Below are 21,555 nucleotides of genomic sequence, written 5' to 3'. Positions count from 1 at the left end.
AGCTTTAAATGCACAGTGTTACCTCCCTGTCACGATTCCTGTGGCCCCATTACAGCCCCCATAAGCCCCAGCAGATCCGTAAAGCTGAGCCTGTGGGTGTGGGTTGGACACAGCTGGTTTTACCCATGCCCCAGTACTGGGATGCTGCGACAGAAGCCCTGACCATCAGGACACACAGACACAATTGGACCCTTGTTTGGGGCTCAGCAGCACAAGGGGCCCCTTCAGGCAGCCAGGGAAGGGGGAGCTCCTTGGGGTGAGGTGATGCTTTGGCCATGAGGGACTCCTTATAGGGCCAAAATTACCCCAAGCAAATGCCCAAGGTGGGTTCCAACTCATGGAGAACACGTGAGCTTCCCTGAGAAGACAGCTCAAGGTGGGAATATTTCAAAAGATGGACCCACATCTGAGAACATTGCTCCTTGCAGAAAATGCAGGGCTACAGGGACATCAAGGGCTGGTGGGGACGTTGAGGGCTGGTCAGTCCTGGGGCTACCCCCCTTCGTGGGAACGTGACTGAGCAATGGAAATAGCAAGCAGAGAGCGGTTTTGGTTGGATTTTTTTTTTCCTTCCAAAGCAGCCAAGCTGTGTTTTCTGGAGACCTGTAAATCACTCCTCGTCTTCAAGAAAGAGAGGCGAGGAATACATGATCCAACCCAGCAAAAACGCGGGACGCTTGGGAGTGTGGAGGAAGCCAGGAATCAGCCCAGGCTGGAGGCTGCCTCCCGGCCATCCCGCCAAGCCTGTCCCAGCTTGCTGGGCCAGGAGTGGCACCACAGCCCAGCATCGTCAAGCTGAGCTGGGCACTCCATGCTGCCACGTGCTGGGGAGCCCAGCAGAGAGGGGAGTAGAGGCTCTCTGCCACTGCCATTACACTGCACTTTTCCAGCAGGTCGGGCTGCTTCCAAGATTTCAAGGTCAGGTTGATTCCAAGATTTCCACATTTGCTCAGCTGAAGAGAAGAAACTCTAGAGGGTTTCTGAAGAGCGTATCTGGGGCTGGCAGGCAGGATCCTGTAAATTTGGGGTCATCAGTTTTCCCAGTTCACCAGTGTGCCTGGGGAGGTTGTGCTGGCCACATCCCTCTAACACACTGTTAGCGTGCATGTGAATCCAAAACCACCCCCAAGCCATCCAGAGCCAAATGCAGCTACAGGACTCACTATGGACATAGCCTGGAGCTCTTTAATGCTTCTAAAAACAAGGCTGGGTTTGGTGCCTCTGGCCTTTGGGATGTCTGAGGGTACATGTTGCATCTCCATTCTGCTCTTTCTCATCATACAGTGTGCAGTATTATTTTCCATTTCTTACCTACTTGGTGTTGCCCAGATGCTGGAGCAGAAAGGGCACTAGAATGCATCAGGGATACTCACACTAAAGCAAAAGTTCTGGTCGGCAGCCCCAGAAGCCAGTGCCACAGGGTCCCAGCCTGTGCAGGGGTGACATGACCCTTCCCTGCTGCTGTCCAGCGTTAGAGCCAAGGGGGACACAGGACAGATATGTTCCCAAATATTCCCTCATCTCCACTCAGCAAGAGCAGAGCAATAGGCAAATCATTTCCCTGGCTGCCTGCTCAGCATTCATAGCAGGCCCAGCCCTCCCAGCCCTGATTGTGGCTGCCTCAGTGTCTCACCATCTTTGGGGATCTGCAGCAAAACAAGCCTGGGCTGCTTTGGGGTCCCTGTTGGGAGGGACCCTGTAAGGAGGGTCAGCACACAAGGAGAGAAGGCACTGGAGATGGTCCAGCACTACCATTCCAAGCAGGAGAGCAGCCCAACTACTGCAGCAGCACCTGGCTTGCTCCACAGCCCCCAGTGAGGTCCTGCCAGGGCCATTCACTGCCACTCAGGAGCCCCAAGCTGAGATACCCCCACAACAGTGCCCTGCACAGGGACTCTGGTTGTTTTTGTAACCTAAGCCAGAGCAGCAACTGGCTTGGAAGTGTTTGGAGATGAAAACATGTCATCACTCTGTTGTTCTGTTTCTGTCCAATTTCAGGCTTGTTCAAGCAGGTCCATTACAGCTGATTCTGTATAGAACAGGGCGCCAAAGGCTGCAGCTCCCCTGAGCACATGGTGTTTTGTTCTGGTCTATCCTGCAGGCCACAGAGCAGGGGCTGACTCAGCAGCAGACACATGAGCCCAAGGCTCAGACTGTGCTCAGAGCCACAGGCAAGGGGCCATGGGCAGTGATGGCAAGGCTCACTCTGTGGACAGGAAGGACGGGGCTTGTGCTGCTTTCCCCCAGCACAGCACCAGCATGGGCTGCCCCACCAAGCAGGCCCAGAGCATCCTGTGGGGAAATGCTGCTGAGTTCCTCTACTCCAAGGATGTGCACAGGGCAGACATCAGGAGCTGCCCAGAGCCAGGCCAGCAGGGATGGCCAGGATGACGGTGCGTTACTGGTCTCCAGCTCCAGCTGCTTGTTCCACACCCAGGCACCTTGGCCTGCCCTCCCAGGCAGCTGCACTTGCTGAATGTCCCTGCGTGGCCATGCTTTGGATGGGTTTCCTTACTCCTGCAGCACTGCTATAGGACTACATTGACCTTGTCACCCCCAGTTCTGGGTTTCATTGCACTACCAGCCCCAGTAATGAGGAGGGAAAGTGATTCAAGCCCTTGCTCTGACCCCCAGGCTGCTATCAGGGCACACACTGGGCACCTCTGAGAGGGGTTTTTATGACTCCCATCAGACACTCCTTACTATATATGATCCTTAATTTCTTTGTCCTTTGCTTCCCGCACAAACCACACTGCCAGCATGCAAGAATTGGGATGGAATACTTTATTCATGTGAACACTCAGATCCTGGCCCTTCCTGCCTGCTGCAGCTGCTCCCATCTTCTTGACAGTGTGAACAAGGAAGGATTTCTTCACCAGCTTGCTTAAACTCCCCCCCAGCATCATCAGACCCCACAAACAAGTACAGACAGTTTGGCTTTGTCTGGACAGGAGCAGAGGGCGGAGGGGCAAGGAGCGCTGCAGGGCTGGGAGAGCAGGCAGAAGGGCTCCAGCCCACAGCTTGCGTATGCACAGCAGCCATGAAACCTTCCTGCAGCTCCACTCTCACCACCAAATACACCAGTACTCTCCCAGCCTTGGTGGCTCCTCCTGCTGCCAGAAGCACCTGGGATTTGTAAAAGACGGGTGCCACCACTTCTTCTCCTTGGAAAGTTGTTGCCAGAATTGCACCAATGTCTTCTATCAGCTGCTGGGCCATTTAACCCTCAAAGTGCCTCCTGTCCATAGACAAATACCCTCCCCAAATTATTACAGTAAAAGGAAAGTCCTGTATGTTGAAACATACAGGCTGAGTCTTGGGTAGAGAACAGTTTCCGTGCTTGGTGGCCATTGGTGGCTGGCAGCCCCAGCCAGCCCTGGGGCACAGAAGGGAACAAGATCCCCCATGGCCACCCCCAGCACGTCAGGGCTTCATCCTGCTCAGTCTGATGTCGCGTTCGATCTCAAACTGCCTGTGATCCACGCGCTCCAGGAACGCCTTCCTCTCGATGTACCTGCAGGGAGGCAGAGGCAGAGGCTGTGAGCAGTGCCCATGGCAGCCTGTGTGCCCCACAGCCTGGGGCAAATCCCACCCAAAGGGACAAGCAGGGAGGGAAAGCACCATATGACTCCCCTCCCTCTTTTTCCATGGACTGATCACTCCACTGAACATCTCCTGTGGACACCAAAACTGCTCTGTGGCCTGGCTGGCTGTCATCTGGGGGACTGCGAGAGGTCTGGTGGTCACACAGGCTAGAGAACTGAACTGGCTGATTCTGGTTCCAGCTCTTCTCCTACAGCTGAGAAATGTCCTCCACAGACACCTTGAAGGGGATCAGAGCAGGCCTTTGCACCACCCAGCAAAGAATCTCAAACCCAACCCCAACCTTCAATACAGGCCCATGGTACAAGCCAGGAACAGGCACAGGGAACATTTAGGTATGCAAAAAGCATCACCCAGCAAGCCTGCAGCAGCTCAGGGATGCAGGCCAGGGGTTTCCCAGCCACAGACCAGCTTCTAACCACCACTGAGTATTTAGTGCTGCCCCTCAGCACAGCACCTGAGTGCTGCGAGGAAGAAGGCACTCCTGTGCCTGGAAAAGCACCTTGCTGCTCATTAATGGCATGCAGCTGAATTTTAATGTACTTTGCTGCAAACCCTTGCCACAGACAGCCCGGGGCTGTGCTACTAATTAACCTACAGAGGGAGTGAAATTGCAATTCAAAACAGGAGCTGTAATTGAATCATCACAATTGTTTTGCATTTGTTCCAGGGTGGCAAACACTGGACTGCCATGACAAGGTCATTAAACTCGTGTGGGGAAACCACTGAATTTGGCTGTTCTGTCAGTCACCGCTTTTCCTGCTCACCAGAGCATCACACTGCTTGAAAGCAAGACCAAAGTCTAAGGGAGGATGAGCATCTCAGGCTCTGCAGGTTTTCCAGGCTGCTGGGTGGCTGGCAATGTGCAGGAAAGTACCCAAGACCCTCATGGGAAGGTTGAAGGCCTCTCTGAGACAGATGAACATTTGGTAATGAGGTCCCTGCAAAGTCAGGCTGGATGGGGCTCTAAGCAATCTGATCTAGATAAAGAATCCCTGCTCATTGCTGGGGGTTGGATTAGTTGGCCCTTAAACGTCCCTTCCAACCTGAACCATTCTGTGATTCTGCAACTCTTTATCCTACAACTATTGAATCTGTACTGAATGTGTTCCCAGCAGAGAGCCTTTGCCCTTGCTGCAAGGGACAGCCATGACACTCCTGCCCATCCAGTCGTCATTGGGAATGAATGAATCCAGATTAATTTCAGCGAGTGATTCCCCCAAGCAGGTGAACACCCCCATGCGTCCCTGCTGCCACCTCATTCCCATCCAGCTCCAGCCTGTCTCGTGCTGACACAACTGGGTCAGCTCATCTCCGCCGGCTGCGAGGGGCAGGGACCAGCACAGTGCAATGCAGGCAAAGAGTTGGCTGGGAGGAGGTATTTTTGTGGCCCCTGCCCTTCACTGTTGGAGGAGGGCTGTGCACTGAGGCCCCCTCCCTACACTGGTTCAGGAAAGGCAGGCAGGGGAGTGTCGCTTCCCTTCATCCCCGTAAGCAGGGAGGTGACTGGCTCCTGGGGCTGGGCTCAGAGGCCACAGGAAGGAAGCTGAGGGGTCACGCTGTATGTGTTCAGTGTCATATTGCTGGGCGTGTGGTTTTTCTCCTCCTTCAGTGATAAACACCAATCACAACCCCAGCTGGGAAGACAAGGACAAGAGTTACTGATGTTCATTTGGGAACACTCCAATGGCCTGGGCAGCAACAGCCCAACCTACTGAATTTGAAGCTCTTTTGGCCCCTCTGTGACACCCATCTATCAACCCCAGCAAGGGGTCAGTCTCCTTCTCTTCCTCTTCCTCGCTGACTGCTGTGCCTCTCCGGTGGGCAGGGCCTGGCTCCTGGGGGATCCATACGGATCATGAACCAGGAATGCAGTCTCACAGCTGCAGCCAGCAGCGCTGCACAGAGGAGGAACTGCGACGTCATCCCATGGCGTTGTCCTTGGCTGGCCACAGCAAAGTGCTGTAGGTACCAGAGCAGACCCCACAGGCACTACCTGGGCATACAGCAGGGCTTGTGGGGCCTGGCTGGCTTGTGCTGCAGGCACAGTGGGGGTGGAGGTGCAGATGGATGTGAGCAGGGAAGCTGCAGGGCCGGCACAAGCCCCTCCATGCTCTGAAGCCTGTGCTGGAGCTGCAGCTCTCTCTGTGCTCAGCCAGCTTTGTGCAGCTGACACCAAGGCACCGCCAGACACGGTGCAAAGTACTGAGTGAGGCACAAACACCCGTCCTGCGCTTGTCTAAACAACCTTTGCTACCTGAATCAATACCTTCCTGTAAATTATCAACCTGCCTGGAAACAGGGCAGCTGTGATCCACGGCAGAGAAAAGTAAATCCATCGGGAGCAAGGCTGTCTCTGCTAACAAGGGCAGCTGCAAGCTGCTCTGGGGAGGGTCTGTGGTGCTGCCTGTCCCCTGTCAGTCACCATCAGTCACCCAGTGCAGGAGTGCACGGGGCCGGCTGCTCCCCCATGGGGCTGCCCTATTAAAGGTGGCCCAATTAAGAGGCCACTACACATTTCCATTTATAAGGCACATCAGAGAGATGAAGAGCAAAAGGGATAGCTGCCTCCGCTCCTTACTCCAGCCCCTCCTGTCAAATCCAAGACAGCCCCTCAGGACCTGATACAGCCAGGCTGTAAAAGCCCAGATTCTATACCTAAGGAAATGCAAATCACTGGATGGGGGCTGGGCGTACAAGAGGTGGAAAATCAGAGGCGAGGGAGGACAGAGCCATGGGGCACCACATGTCCCCTCTTTCTCAGGAATTCTAGGCCCAGGCTGTGGCTGGCTGATAACTGGCACTGGCAGCAGAAAGATGCCACAGCCCCACTGTTCTACTGGTTGCCATGTTCTGGCCAAGCATGTGTGGCTGCTGGAGAAGGGCCAGGAAGATACAAGGAGCTCTGGGCTGCAGCAACTTCTACAAGGTTAGCACATTAAAGAAATTCACCCTGTCTTCCCTCTGAAGCAAAAAGTGATGCTTCCTGCCTTCCTTGAGATACACATGGACCATTTCTGTAAGTGCACAGGATGTGTGGCATTAAGCAAACATCTCCAGGAGTGGGCTGTAGCTTTCCTTGTCAGGCAGACATTTACAATCACACAGCAGGACACGTGGGGAGCAGAGGTTTCTAACAGCACCAGGGATTAAAGGCAGCGCCCTGCTCTCGCCTGCCTGGGTTGAAGGGTTAACAACAGCTCATTACAATTTTTATAGAGATGTGTAAATGATTGCCCACTGAAGGGTGAGCACAGTTGACATTATTAAAGGGGAAGAGGCAGCTGCAGAAGGGACAACGGGCTCCTGTGAAATGACCTGAGGCCGGCAGCAGCTGTGTCTGTGTGACCTGCCCCCCAGGCGGGATGGCTGCTCTGGGAGGGTACTGCACCCTTCACACCAAGGTGGCCTGTAAGCAGAACTGCAGTGCCTCCATCGGTGCTCTCCCTTCTCCCTTTACCTTGAAGGTGGAAATAATTCCTAGTGAGCAGATGCTTGGTTGATCCCCTCACACTACATGCGTGACTAGTATAAACATATTCGTAAAGGAGTGTCTGAAGTTATCCCGGCATTATGTCCCTCATTGGTTTAATGACAAAAATCGCTTGCAAAGAGCTCAGCAGATTTTCTAGCCTGGGATGTGACAGGCAGCAATACCCAAAACTGTCCAAGATTAAAGATGCTCTTAAAATCACTGCTCTGCTTTGCTCATGTTTTCCATGTGCTGATCCCTTCTTTAACCTCCAAGGACCATCACGTGAGTGTCTTAGGAAAGGTTTGCCAGGCATGAAGAGCAAGCTGTCCTGCTTGGATGGGGTGGGAAAGGAAACAGCACTGACCAAGAACAGGACTGGGTTTGGGCACACAAGTGATAACACAAAACACTGCTCTGCCACACCTACGTGTTGTGTAAATCATTCACCTCCTTGGACTTCAGGGATCTCAGAGGAACAGCTGCCCCTCTCCAGCACTCCTACTGAATTGCTCTACATTTTCAAGGGCATGTGACCCAAAATAGACCAAGGGAGATTTGATGGAGAAGGTGTGTTGTGGAAGGGTGCAAGACCAAACTGAAAATATCTATTTGATAGTTTGACGGTTATAAAATATCTGTTTAAAATAGAAAAAAACAATCTGTTGGAATGCAGAAGCTTTAAGTTTTTCCTGCAGAGTAAAAGAACAGCTTATAATAAAATCTACATTTTATGAGCTGTCCACTAAGCTGGTTATGTTTTCCCAGAGCTTAGCAAAGCACTTGTAGTGGAAATGCTGCTTCTGATCTCATTATCACTCCCCGCAGTGCATGTTATTAGCTTTCTGTTTTATTTACAGCATTGCCATTTATTTTTATGATACTTCCATTAACTTCATTGGAGTGAACATTGCTTGATGCACACAACCAACGCCCAGCGCTGCCATAATCTTTAATGCACCTTGCCAACTGTTCTGGGTTTACACAAATCTTTATGCAGGAGGAAGGAGGACGGATGCAGCTGAAATGTGTCACTTGAAGAACAGAACAAAACCCTCCCAAACTGAAAAAAGAAAACAGGACAAAGGCAGTTGTGTTTCCTCATGGAAAGGGCTGCATTAGACCAGTTCATGCTCTGTGCCACAAGCAGAATAGATGATAAAGCCAGACATTGGCTGGACTTAACAACTTAACAAGGTTGTTAGCAGAGAGTGATAGGTGTTTGCAGACTTATCTGTCTCCCTGTGATGCTTACAGCAGCTACTGGCTTTATGTATCCCTAGAATAAATCCTTAAGAAGTCCCATGGGTTTTTGAACTCTGTAGCCAGCAATGGGCTTCCCACATGTAAAGGAAGTGGTGGGAAATTCTGGACTACTATTAGGTAAAGTCCCTCTTACCCGTCTTTCCCTCGGTTATGGATTGCCAGCTCCTCCACAATCCCCTCCTCCTCCTTGAAGTTCTCCCAGTCCAGTTTAGATTTCTCCAGTGTGCTCATCTTCTGCTTTTTGGCACCGATCTTCCCCAGGAGGCTACTCATACCGCTTGGCCTCTTCACCCTGATGGAGATAAAGGAGCAAACGTTGGTTAAATGCAGGGAGATGGCAATTAAAAACAGAGCTGAGAAACATCACACGTGAGAGTGGTGGCTTCGATGGTGGTGAGCCACTGCCACCAAACAGATGGCCACCAACTCCAGGCAGCCTGCAGGCAGCAAGGTCATGCTTCCTGCAGATCCTGCTCTGCTGTTCCCCTGGAAGCAGCAGAGTTCATTACACACATATCTCAAGTGCTTGGTTTTTGTGAAAGGGCTTTTTCATTTATCTTCTTAAGAGAACAGAGAGCTTTCAGGCCAAAAGAGATCATTAAATCATCTAGTTTGACCCCTTGTATATACCAGGCCAAGGCATTCCACTGATCACCTCTGTGCTAAGTCTGGTTCTTTGTCTTCAGTTAAAGTGTTGTTTTCTGGAAGGCATCCAGCCTCAGTGCGTCACCAGTGCTGACAACACATCTAGGAATTAACCATTTCATGGGTATTAATGCTTGATTTTCTCTAGTTTTAGATTCTGGTTGCTGCTCCTTATTCTAAATTCAAGAACACTCTGGTCTTCAGGCAAGTCTTATTAGTGACACACTTGCACATCACTAATGAACTTACATCTGAATTAATTTTATGCAAACAGATAGAGTTCCTTATGCCCCTCATTGAAATTAATTTTTCCCCAGTCCATATATCACTTCTAAGGTTTTGTCCCCCTGCTTATGTTTCAATGCTCTTTGAAGATGGGAGCATAGAACTGCCTGTAACCCCCACCCTTCTCCTGATTTATTTCCATCCAAACATCACCTAAATCCTGTTAGCTGCACATTGAGTCCCAGTGCACGTGCAGTGATCCCATACCATCTCCAGGTCCCTGTTTGGCAGAAATACCACTTTGGTCTTTCATCCCTTGTTCTTAGAGGAGTGGAATCCCACCCGCACAGTGGGGCCCCCAAATCTCCCCTTTATGCTGGGAAACGCACACACAGGGGCTCGGGTCAGCCAAGCTGCCCTCTAAGGAAGACAATTCTCAGGGATAGGAACCCGTAAAACAAACTTGTATTAACCCTTCTTAAACCCCCCCAGGAATGGGAGGCAAACAGCATCCCATTGAACTCATGTTTACACACATTCCAGAGATAACTTCAGGTCTGCAGGGCCTTTGCCTCTGCAAGAAGCCAGAGAGGAAATTACTCTCGTTCCTGAGTGATGAAGGAATTTGGGAAGGGAGGCCCAAGGAGGGCAGCCAGGTGAGCATGGCAAATTGCTCTCCATCAGTGCTCTCTGAGCACACTCCTGCCCAGGGGTAGCCATTTTGGGAACGTATCCAAAGTTGTCCTTATCGGATCATTAGCATGGTTTATTCTTCCGTAATTTGCAAGCCTCTAAAGGAAAATAATTCTGCAGTTTATATGGAATTAAATCAAAGAAAATGACAACTCTCTAAGCCTCAGCCAGAAGACTCTCAGTGAAAGAATGCTGGCTAGAGTCACTTGCAGCTTCCTGACATAGATATATTTGAGATTAAGGACATCTTGGCAGGTTCCATAGCAACTGGATAAGGCTGCCTGCTCCTCTTAAATACCAGCCAGAGGAGTGGAAATGTCCTAGGACCTGGGCCTCTTATTTCCTTCAGACCCTGCCCTTGGCTGGAGCACAGGCCAACAGCCAGCAGTTGTTCACTCTGTGGGGACACAGAACAAGCTGGATGCTCTTTGACTTGCCTTTATCCCTAAACATCTCATCAAGATGTCTACAGCCCTTCACACCACGATCACACAATAAAACCTTGAACCTTGCTCAGCCTCCAATTCTGCCTTACTTTTCAAAGCATGAAGGCTCCAGGTATTCTTATTTGTAGGTTGCAGAAAAGTGGTGTAAGGGGGCAAAATGGGCAAAGATGTGCTCAGAACAAGATAAAATTGGAGAGAGACTTGGTTCCCACATCTGGCTATCCAGGGCTACATAAGCCTTACTCAACCACCAAACCCAGTATCAGATGCATGTTCAAGATTTGAGGGAGTCAGAGGAAAAGAGATATGACAAAGAATAAGGATGAACCAAATAAAATATTGGGCAAGCATCCCCCATGGCATTCCCTGCTGCACAGTTGCCTGGAAAGCAGAGCCTGGTGGTCGTGCACAGCGGTTCTTTATGCTGCACTGGGAGGCCTTAAAGATGCCCTAAACAGATCTAGGGAAGTGCTATGGCTGATCCAGCTGGCAAAGCTCCTCTGCCCCAAGTCTGGCAGGTAGAAGGTGTTTAAATTAATACAAGGTATTCAATAACACATTTCTCTGAATATACTTAACTTTCCTGAAACACCTGGGCTTAAGATTTTCCTACCATTGAAGTGGGAAAAGCAGGGATGTAGAAATGGAGAGTGTTGTCTCTTATCCCTAGATTTCGCCTAAATGTTTTTTTGGGACAAAAATTCCCAAAGACCAAGAGCCATCTCATCTATTCATGGACACCCACAGCTCATCTACATCCACTGACCCTTCTGTGGGTGGAAATCCAAAGTCACTGTCAGTTGAAAAACAGACAGGTCTGACTGCAAAGGACACAGCTCACACCTGGAAAAACCCAACTGAAAGTTCTGGGATCTTTCCTGGGTGTTAGAGAAATCTCTGCCCTGCAGAGTGACAAGCAGGCTCAGAGGCAGGCTCATACATGCTGAGCCTGATCCTTTTTGGCTGAACCTTGGGCTGTTGGCTGCTGGTGGGGAAAAGCTGTGTTGGGACAGGAGCCAATCGACCAAGCTGGGCTGCTGAACATGTCTCTGCATGAAACACAGACTGGGACCTGCTGACAGGCCCCTGCTGTCCCAAACCACAGTGGAGAATAGATGGGAGGGAAGGGAACCAAAGGCAAGATGGTCCATGCCAGAGCTGGAAGAAAGGTGGTGCTGGCTTCAGGGAGCAGGAGCTGCAAATTAGATGAGGGATGCTTAGAATGTATCCCTTCTTCCATGGCAACTCCTGGCATACAATAACAACATCTGGATGCATATATCCATCTGTAATGGCGCTCAAGGCCTCTGTATGTCCTCTTAGCTATGGATCTCAGGAATATTGCTTAAAACATATAATTCACCCCTTGTCTGAAGCTACAGAGTCTGGGCTATGATATGGATCTCCATCAAGGGAATCCAGATAATCACAACAATACTCACAAGTCAACAGTTCCCTCAAGGCAAGGGAACCTGACAAAAAAGGGCAGGCTATGATGTACCCTTGTGTAGATGACTACTCCAGAAATATTATTAATATCCAGTGTCAACTCCATGCTGGAAACTGGCTCTGGGCTGGATAACCTGGTTCTGCTCCTGTCCAGACAATTCTATGCTGCTGCAGCAGGACCAATGGGGCCAGGCAATGGGGCCAGGCACAGACTGAAGGACATGTTTGAGTCTGCTGCTGAGTCTTCATTCCATGTTGAGCCTTTTATCACCCTGAATAAATCCAGCAAACCTGGGGGTGGGAATTCCTACGCTTGTGCCAAAATGAAGTAAATGAGAAACATTAAAGTCCAATTAAAAACTTGCTTGGCCTTAAATGCCTCATCTGTTTAAAAAGCAAGTAAAGGGGCCTGATTAATTGCATTCAGTGCCAACAAGAGGAATTATTACCCTTTTTGTACTCATTAAGGGTATCTGCTGTGGCATCTTTAATCACTAAGGCATTTAAAAGAGAGAAAGTAATTTGCTAAGACATAATGGATCCCAGGGATGAGGATCAGGACAATCGCCTATTTAGGACACAAAGACATGCTCTGAATTTTCACAATTAAAAAGCACAGCCAAAGTCTGCCCCTTAAGCAGTAAAAAGAAAAGTGCTGGGGAGCTCTGCCTTGGTGGGGGGGGATTCCCCTGAACCATCTAATGCCATCAGGCCAAGGACTGTGCATGTGCATCATCTGGCATGGTTGTACACAGGGACAAGCAGCAAGCCCTGGGCTCCCCTGCTGTCCCACCATAGGTGAACACGCTCTGTATCCTTGTCCTTAACAATGAGGCTTTCCCCCCGTCTTGGTGCAAGCCTGCAGCCTGGCCAGGAGCTTGGAAAATTGCTGCTACAGCAGTGATAAAGTGTCACTGCCACATGTAATCCCCGATGTCTTGTAACAGGAAGGTCAGCAGCATCCGGGAAATGTATGCCTGTTTAAAAGAGGCAGACTTCATCAGAAGCTTTAGAAAATAATCTTCCAGCAATTGGGAACATGGCTACAAAGGTCTCATAGTGCATCTCACCAGCCAAAGCAAGGTGAGTTCCTCTCCCACCCACCCAGAGACAGGTGATCTGAAGGCCTCCTGACACCAATCCCACACGCACTGAGGTTTCAGTACTTCATCAGCCTTTCACTTATGTAAGTCTTCCCCAATGACTAAATTTCCTTGTTCAGCCTATGACTGGATATCTTCTTCCTAGTAGCTACTAAGAACAGATCACTCCTGCACTTTTTGCAGCAGCCTTTTATGTCTTTGAAAGCTTTTCATATTGCTCCCCCCCCCTTCCAGCTTGCTCTTTCCTAGACTAAACAATCCCATGTCCTTTCAAGCTTTTCTCATTCCTCATGGTTTCCAGCCCTCTGACCACTCTCACTGCTCTCCATGAACTCTCAGCTATTGGCCCATATATTCCTCAAAATGCAGCATCCAAAACGGGAATAGCAGGAGTGACAGATTTACCAGCACTGGGAGCAGGGGGAATGCTTCAGATGCCTTGGGAAGCACGCAGCTCCTTACACAGCCCCCTGTGACGTGTGCCTTTCTCACAACCGTGTGACAGCAGTGACTCATGTTGAACCTGTGATTCACCAACATATCTGTCTGCTCCACTGCTGCCAAGGCACTTTCTTCCTCCATCCATGCAGAACAATCCTGCTAACCAGAGGCAGAGCTCTGTGCTGCTCCTCCCTGCTTACCCTCACATTTCCCTTGACACAGTGATCTCGGATGTCTTTGCAAGTCAGCCTCTCCTATCTACAAAAGCCATGCTGCAGCTGTTGAAGAGGAACACTTCCCTGTTGAAGGGAAAGCACCTCCTGTCTTTGTGGAATACCTATGGAGACTATTTAACAGCTGAACCAGCACCAGTTGGCCTAAGAAGATCAAGGTGACTGGCCAGAAGCAGGCAGGACCAGCAGGGTCAGGCTGCAGGAGCTGACAGATCACCAGTGAACAAACTGAGCCCAAAGGACACTTACTCCAATGTTGGCCAAGGAGCCAGCAGTGTCCCCAGCTTTAGCCTGACATCCACCCTTGGGAATCACAAACCCTCTGTTGTTTCTGCTGGCTCCAAAGACCACAGACCCTCTGCTGCTTCTCCATCTGCCTTGTAGTATCCTCTTGCTATGGATAACTTCTGTAGCAGGAAGGCCCTAATTCTGTCCTCTATCAATACTTTTAAGAAGGACTCAGTTTGTAAGAAGAAAACACTGAACATGAAACAGGGTATTATTGATTCTTAGCTAACACTTCAATGCTCCCTCACCCCACTTCTTGCTATGCCACATTTTGGGAAATAGTGTAAGCAAACACACAGAAAGAGGATAGTCACTGATGTATGCAAATCACAAATGAGTTGCATGTTTTTCCCCCACTAATTAAAACCAGCCACTGAGCCCCAATTAAACAGTGGCAAATAACCTGTTCTGCAAATGAGGGTCTTGTGACAAAGCAGCTGCTGCCAAGACTTGAATGAAGAAGAGCATTTTTTTAGATTGTGCTGATTCCACTCAGGCATCCTGCACACCTTGCAGCTATAGGGTAGAGGAAACAAGACAATAGAGTGGGACAACTTCTCTGGCCTGATTGTAGGGTTTTGCACCTCCCAGGGCAGAGGCAATTTAGTGCTGGACACTCCATCACATTCCAGCATCCATCCAAAATATCTGGTGACTCTCCATGAGGCACTGCAGAGCAATACTTCCTTCTGCAGAAATAAACATGGACTCACAGAGGTGACATGATTTCATCAGTAGGAAAACTTGCAAGGCCAGGAAAGTCCCAGCCCTTGGAAGCAGATTATCAGAGATCACCTTTACCAATTACTATTTAAAAAGGCAGGTTACAGCTACGACCTATAAAAATCCACTTTCAAGCAAGGTTCAGAACTTGATGGGTAGTTTTTCTTGTGTGTTAGATGATCAGACTGCTGCAAGGGGAAGTGTGTTTATGATGTCTGGCAGAAGAGGACAAGAAGGAGGCATCTATTCCCAGATCTCCAGCATGGCTGAATGGATTTCCAATGGCTTCAAACAGAAGAACCCAACCCAAACACACACTACAACACAAACCACTTCTCTGCTGGTTCCCTGCAGTGCTGAACAGCATGTCAGACCACACCATCAGGACAGGGTGCTGGCAAGTAAATGTCACCAAGTGCAGAAAGATGGCATCTCAGGCCCCAAAGCCCTAAAAGCACCATCCTGACCATCCAGCCCTGGCTCTCCCACTGTCCCTCTCCTGGCCCCCTCTCCCTTCCTCACTGGAACATGTGATATTTACTTGCAGCACAGCAATGGCAGGCAGCTCTGTTCCTGTCACCCCAAGTGCTTCCATGGCAGAGATTCAGGTGAGAAACTTGCCCACTCAGCAAAGAGAGGATTTTGGACATTGTAGTATCTCTTCCTTCCATGATCTGCTGTAAAGCTGAATAGTTTCCTTAACTGCAGGAAATGGTTCTCATGCAAACTAACCACAGCTGGGCAACTGATGCAGCCAGTAAATACTTCCATTTTAATAAAGTGTAAGATTCCTGCCCAGAGCACCATGGATCACCCGCCCTGCTGTCCTTCCTTCTGTGTGCAAGGGTGTGAGAGACACTGCATGGGAGGGATGCATGCAGAGACCTGGCTGGTGCCCACGTACCAGCTCTGCTGCTCACCCCCAGACCAGCTCCCTCAACAGAGGAGGGAAAACACGTCAGGAAGGCAAGTGCAGTGCCATCTGCCCCTTAAGGTCAGGATGGTCCGGCTGGATGGTGCAGACAGCAGCAGAACAACAGTGCCTGGTATTGCAGAAACCTTGCCTAGAATGATACAACAGGTCTTGTTCTTCAGAACCTTAAACTGACCAGCCCTTCTCATCCCTCACCCCACATAACCAGCCAAGGACAGAAGGTTTTCCAGGAAAAACCCAACTGCATTTTTACCTTGCCCCCTGTCCCTACTTGGCATTGTTTCCCAAACAGGCTCTCGGGTGGATGCAGAGAGCAACCTGGCTTGTTCTCAGCTCTGCCTGTCACAACAGGTATTTAAAAAAGCAAACAAGAAAGCCTCCTTAACACCAAACAAACAAACACTGAAATCCCAGGTGGAAAAAAAAAAAAAAAAGCAAGCAAGGAGGAAATGAAGATAAAAGCAGAGTGGATGGTGCTGGAGTGGTGGTGATGATCCTGTTTGGAGAGCACTGCCTGAGGCAGGCTGGCAGGGAGAGGACTGATGGATTCCCACCACCCAGCCAGGGTGGCACAGCCCAAGGAACTCACTGCCAATCCAGTGGTGCCTGCCCATACACTCCACTTGCTGAGCTGGTAGCAGGTAGCCAGCATTTACACTGTAAAGCACACACAAACTGAGCCAAAGAACCTGCCTGAAGTGCTCTAGGAGTAGTGGGGATTTCTTACACAGGGTTATATCTTTGTAGTGAGGGCCATCAAACTTCCTGCACTCTGAAGAGCAGCATACACAAAATCACTGTGGAAAAGCAGCCATGGCTGGGACAAAACGCACTGCAGGATGCTACAGGATGCAGCAGAGCAGGCAGCTGTGTCCAAAGGCAGCAAGAGATCCAAGTGCAGTGGGAAAACAGGAATTACCCTGCCTGTGATCCTGCCAGCAGACCAAGGCAGACAGACTTCTGCTGCACGGAGGGCTTTGCTGACAGGAGTCAGCTCCTGGTGAAAATGCTCTGACCCCACACCAGCAAAAGGACCATGGTCTGACTGTAGCAGGACCAGCCTCAAGTACTTACAAGGAACAAGGAAATGGGAGTTTTAACTCAAGTTGATAGTATGAGTTAACTTTTCTCAGGCTTTTGTTCAGGCTTGCCAACCCAGGCTAACCCCAAGTTGCTTTGTCATCACTGCTTTTGCAATCTTGAGAGCTAAGCTGAGCCCCAGGTTCTTTTGATTTCTAATGTCACTCCGTACTCCCTGAGACACCAGACAGCCTCATGGTGGAGACCCCTACATGAACAGTGATGTTCACAGCTTCCTTCTACTCGTAGGAAGTTTTTGAGACTGCGTCCATTGAGTCAAGGAGGTAATCCCTGAGGAGGATCACAACTAAAGCACACTCGTGTTCAAATATCAATGTGACAGACAGACAGAAGAGGAGGTGTAACCTTTCCAAAAGGGAGACTGATAGCACTCCTTCCCACAGCCAGGTTCTGTGTTGAAATGTTTCAGATGGGGATAAAAGACATCGTCAGGCAAGGGCAGTCAGATACTCCATCCCAGCAGCCCAGCAATCGAAGCCTGGCCCAGATGATGCGTTTTCCATCAGTGTGGAGAGGCAAGGGCAGATATGACAGAACAAAAGCCCATGTGATGTTGCCCTGGTGAGGGCTGCTGCAGGCAGTAGCTTAGCTTGCCATGGGCACAGTTGATTCTGGATGTATTTGTGTCTAAATATAGTCAGTGGGGGAACAAAGATTTGTCACAGGGGAAAAAACCATGTCACTCCCAATTCCCAGCAACAGCAGCAAGCTTTGCCTGACAAAGGGCAATGCTCCAGTATTCCAGGTTTATTGCTGGATTTGTTATTAATCCAACACAGGGAGTTTAGGTGTAACTTTAGAAGTTGTGCAATGCTGCTCTGGCAGAGTGCATCTCACCTTGAGGAAGGAAATAAGTGTCATGGAACCAGCTTTTGAACAGCAAAACATGGCAGCTGGTGAAGGGGCTTGCAGAGCACCATGCCATGGGCTGCCAGCAGAGATACCAGTCAGTGACTTCTTTTCTAGTGCACTCTCAAAGATACAGAAATACTTCATCCTATCTTCATCTCATGAACTGTACTGGATAGGCCTTTCCAAAATGCAAAGCTGGAAAAAGAGATCTAAGAGTTTTTTTGCTCCAAAACAGGACAGCACCTTATTCTCCAGTCCACTTCCCAAACGGGGGGATAACTCAGGTGTAAATACACATAATACTGCACACATGAATACAGTTATTCCAGGAATAAAACTGGTGTTGGGTCTCCATGTACAGTAAGAGGCAAACTTGCTGAGCAGGGGAGAGATGGGATATTCTAGCTCAGGAATGTCAGAAAGCAGCAGCAATATCATAGGTGCATAGCCCTGCCAGAGCTGGCCTTTCCTCAGGCAGGTCCCATTCTGTGGCATCTAGGTCTGCACCCATTTCTCTGGAGTCTCATTTTACAGGCTCTGGAGGACATGCTCATCACAAAGCACATCAGTTCTTGGGGAGCTGACTGGCTCAGGCAGAGCCCCTGACCCACAGGTTCCTTATCAGCAGGAAGGGCTCATTAGGGATTGAACCAGGCTTTCCTGCTCAGGACTGAACCCTTTGTGAAGGGACTGCTGCCATGGAGAACCCACTTCCTAACAGCCAGAGGAAGCAAAATATTTCCCTTGGGCCTTTGAGACAAAGTTGCTATGGGGTGGATACCAACAAAATAAAGTTGCACTTGTGGAGCTGGGCAGCACTCGGCCATGCACAGGCTGTTACTGCAGGATAAAGGTACTCCCAGCAGCATCCTTGCCTGCCCCAGAGCCAGGGACAATTCAGAGCAGCATAAGGCCCCCTCTGTACCAGTGTAACTGCAGCTGCCCTCTGGGCAGTACTGGCAGAACTATTTTAGCAAAAACAAAATCTCGCACCCTCCTAATCAGTATGACATTGTGCAGAGCCCAGGGCTCACCCTGGCTCCCCTCCAGCCTGGAGCACAGACAGAGGCTGTTTCACCAGCAGACTCTCCTAATGCACTTGCAGCAGGCCAGCCAATTATATTACAATATCTGTGCATGGAGTTCAACGGGAGCTTAATTGAAAGAGCTGTAGCATTCAAATGACTCCTGATACTATGAAGACATTAAGGACTCCAGGCCAGCACTAACCAGCCCTGTCTGATGCTCGGCTGACGGGTAAGGACCTGTAACTTGGGCTTGGTCTACAGCCAAAGCTACGCCCCTGTTACACACAGCACTGCAGCTGCAGCCAAATGCTGAGGGAGCTGCCCCTTCCCAGCTGGAAGCTGCAGTCACTCCTCATGTGAGCTCTCCTCCACCCAGGGCATCCACACAATACAAACCAGACCTGCCCCTGCCACTGAAGGACTGCATACATGCACCAGAACTCTCCAACTGTTTCCACATGGACTAAATTAAATTTGCAAAGCACTGCTTGTATTAATTAATTTTATTGAAAAAATCTCACGCATGTTCGTCATATATATTTTACATGCCTCTTAAGTTCTTCAAACGTTTAGGGATAGTAAATGTGTCAGTTTCAGATGGACTTTGCTACACCAGCACAGAACCAGTGCACCTACCCCTCTCCAAGGCGATGGGCTACATTTAATTTGTATCTTAGTGCTGCCATTGAGAGTGGCAAGAAATGACTCTTATAAAGCTCTAACAGTCCACACTGTGTGAGAAACGTGCAAGGGTGGGGGAGGAAGGTGTTCTGCTTCTACCACTCTCACTTCTGACCCAATGGACAGAAATCAGCAGAAATGCACACATATTCAAGTTGCCAGTGAGCCTACAGTCTTGCAAGGCTGTGAGGCATCTCACACCTCAACAGCAGGTAACAGCAAAAAATGAAAGTGAGAGAGGCAGGATGTGTTTGGTACCCAGGTCCAACAGGTTGATGACTTGAAAGCTGTCAGAAGCTACTGCAGGCAGTGTCTGTGGCACAGAGCACACTTGCTGGGCTCTAACTTGGGTTACACACTGAAGTATTTTAGAGGAACACCCTGCATTACGCCCATATTTAGCCATGGAAATAAGCGTGACTTGACTTTCAAACACTTGCAGCTCTCACTGACTTCACTAGGTTCAGTTGAGACGTTTCAAATAAAAGAGTAACGACCACATCTCTGGGCTGGGATCAAACACAGCCCATTTTTATCTTAAAAGGCATTTGTTTGAGAACATTCAGAGCTGCTAGAACCAACAGCACTGAAGTTATTTCACCATGCAGCCTTAAAAATGTTGACAGCTTTGTCTGCAAAACGACATGGATTAATTGGTGACCAATCCTTAAAGAAAGAATAGTTAGAAAAAACTGCTGGCAAACAAGTTCTTCCTCTCTTCAGAGGCTCACTCTTTCCTCCTTTGTCTAACAGCAGATCTTTTGTTCAAGACTTCAGCTGCAGACAGCCCCAAAGTACACAGGGAATGTCTTGGTTATGACAAGCTCTCTGCACTGGTGCGCAGACTTAGTTTTAATCGGCAGAGAAACCCCTCCATATCAGGCCTAAGAAGTCCTGCTAATGGAATTGTTCCAGTGCTAAAGGGATTTCAAAGTGAATGAGTGTGAATGGTGGAGCAGCTGGTGTGATTCCCAGGTTGCTCTTTACAGCAGTGTGCCATGCAAGGAAGATCCAACACCGCAACCACCCTTCAGAAATCAACCCCCAATGTCCCCCCAGCACTGCAGAGTCCCTTAGTCTGTCTCTGTACTCCTAGATGGCCTTCGTGTTTAGTCCTGGTTAACTTCCCACTGTATCAGATCAATGCCAGGCTTTGATCAAAATGAGGTGAGAATGGCAGGACAGAGGCAGGGAGGGACCCCCTCCTAGTCCAGCAATTAATCTGACAGCTCTCAGACTAGATCTGATTAAAACAAATACACTGCCTTCCCCTGGCAAACGTTCACAAAGCTCAGCAGCCAAGGAGAGGGGAAAGTTCCCAGGAAATTAAGTGAGGGTGAAGGAGAATCAGGGCTGCATAGCACAGATGCATCACTGCAACAAGCAACAAGCCAGAGCTCAGTGGAGCGGTTGCTTTGCAGTGTTGTGCAAGTTAACCAACAGCATAAATATAATGTGCTATCTTCCAGTGGAAAGCCTGGCCTGGCAGCCTGGGGGACTTGGGGGACCATAAATGTTTGGGCACTGCTACAAGCAATCATAAAACATAAATGAGGGTTTAATCACATTTAATTGCTTTTGGGAAGGGTAATATCACTGGGGGATCCATCACAATTACCTTCTCCTGTTCCAGCCCAGATTAAGAGCTGGCCCAACAATCCAGATTAAAGAGGGTATTTCGGGGGTAAGGAAAGAAGAGAAATACCATAAAAGCTTTAAAGATGTTTGCCATATAAAACATGATATCCAGCCAGGAGAGAACAGACAATATAAAGTCAACTGATGAAAGGATGTGCCCTTCTTCTCAACAAGAACTTTCTCTGTTGTTTCAGCAACTTACTAAGGCTGCAGAAAAGCTTAGTAATGAACCCGAGGACAGTGCAGAGAGCTCAAAATGTACGTAAGAGGAAAATCTAAGACTATCCTCTGTTTTTCTTCCAGGGCTTGACTAAGTGTTTTAAATGTCTGAGGCTGGCAAGGCCACCTCCCAGTGCCTTTTGGCTTTGGCAGCACTCACTTAGAACTGTCCTTCCTCTTCCCAGGCACCCACCTCACTGGAAATAGATTTCAACTCTCCAGAGGAAGAAAATGGAAACAGCTGACTTCTCCCAGCCACAAGCTTAGTTGTCACCTTCCAGCTGGAGGCAGGCAGAGGGGTAAGTGCAAGGCTTCCCTCCCGCCCACACAAAGCTTCAAGCTCCCAAACAGATTTTACAGCTAACATCCACCTACCAAAATCTGCTCAGAAAGCCAAAGCTCTCCTCAAATATGCGGACTGCAACCTGGCAAGACTCCCACTACCTCCAGCAACCTTGTGCAGAGGGGCTGGCAGGGCCAGGGCTTTCATGACACATCATCTCTGGAATTCACTG

At 49.4% G+C, this 21,555-nt stretch overlaps 1 protein-coding gene across 1 annotated transcript in view; it reads right to left on the bottom strand.

Annotated features, from left to right (window-relative positions):
- Positions 1-2,769: 2,769 nt before the first annotated feature.
- The window catches only part of CFDP1 (craniofacial development protein 1), a 61,943-nt gene continuing 43,157 nt past the window's right edge, over positions 2,770-21,555 (bottom strand). The window contains exons 6-7 of the mRNA XM_083870210.1: positions 8,475-8,633; positions 2,770-3,514 (exon numbers count right to left, since the gene is read on the bottom strand). Of these exons, the coding sequence (XP_083726336.1) occupies positions 3,424-3,514; positions 8,475-8,633 (250 nt within the window). The 3' untranslated portion in view covers positions 2,770-3,423. The remainder of the gene's footprint in view (positions 3,515-8,474; positions 8,634-21,555) is intronic.

The sequence above is a fragment of the Zosterops lateralis genome (assembly GCF_965231275.1).
Source record: "Zosterops lateralis genome assembly, chromosome: 12".
NCBI lineage: Eukaryota > Metazoa > Chordata > Aves > Passeriformes > Zosteropidae > Zosterops > Zosterops lateralis.
Note: the sequence above shows the minus strand (reverse complement) of the source record. Positions and strands in the feature narration are given on the sequence as shown.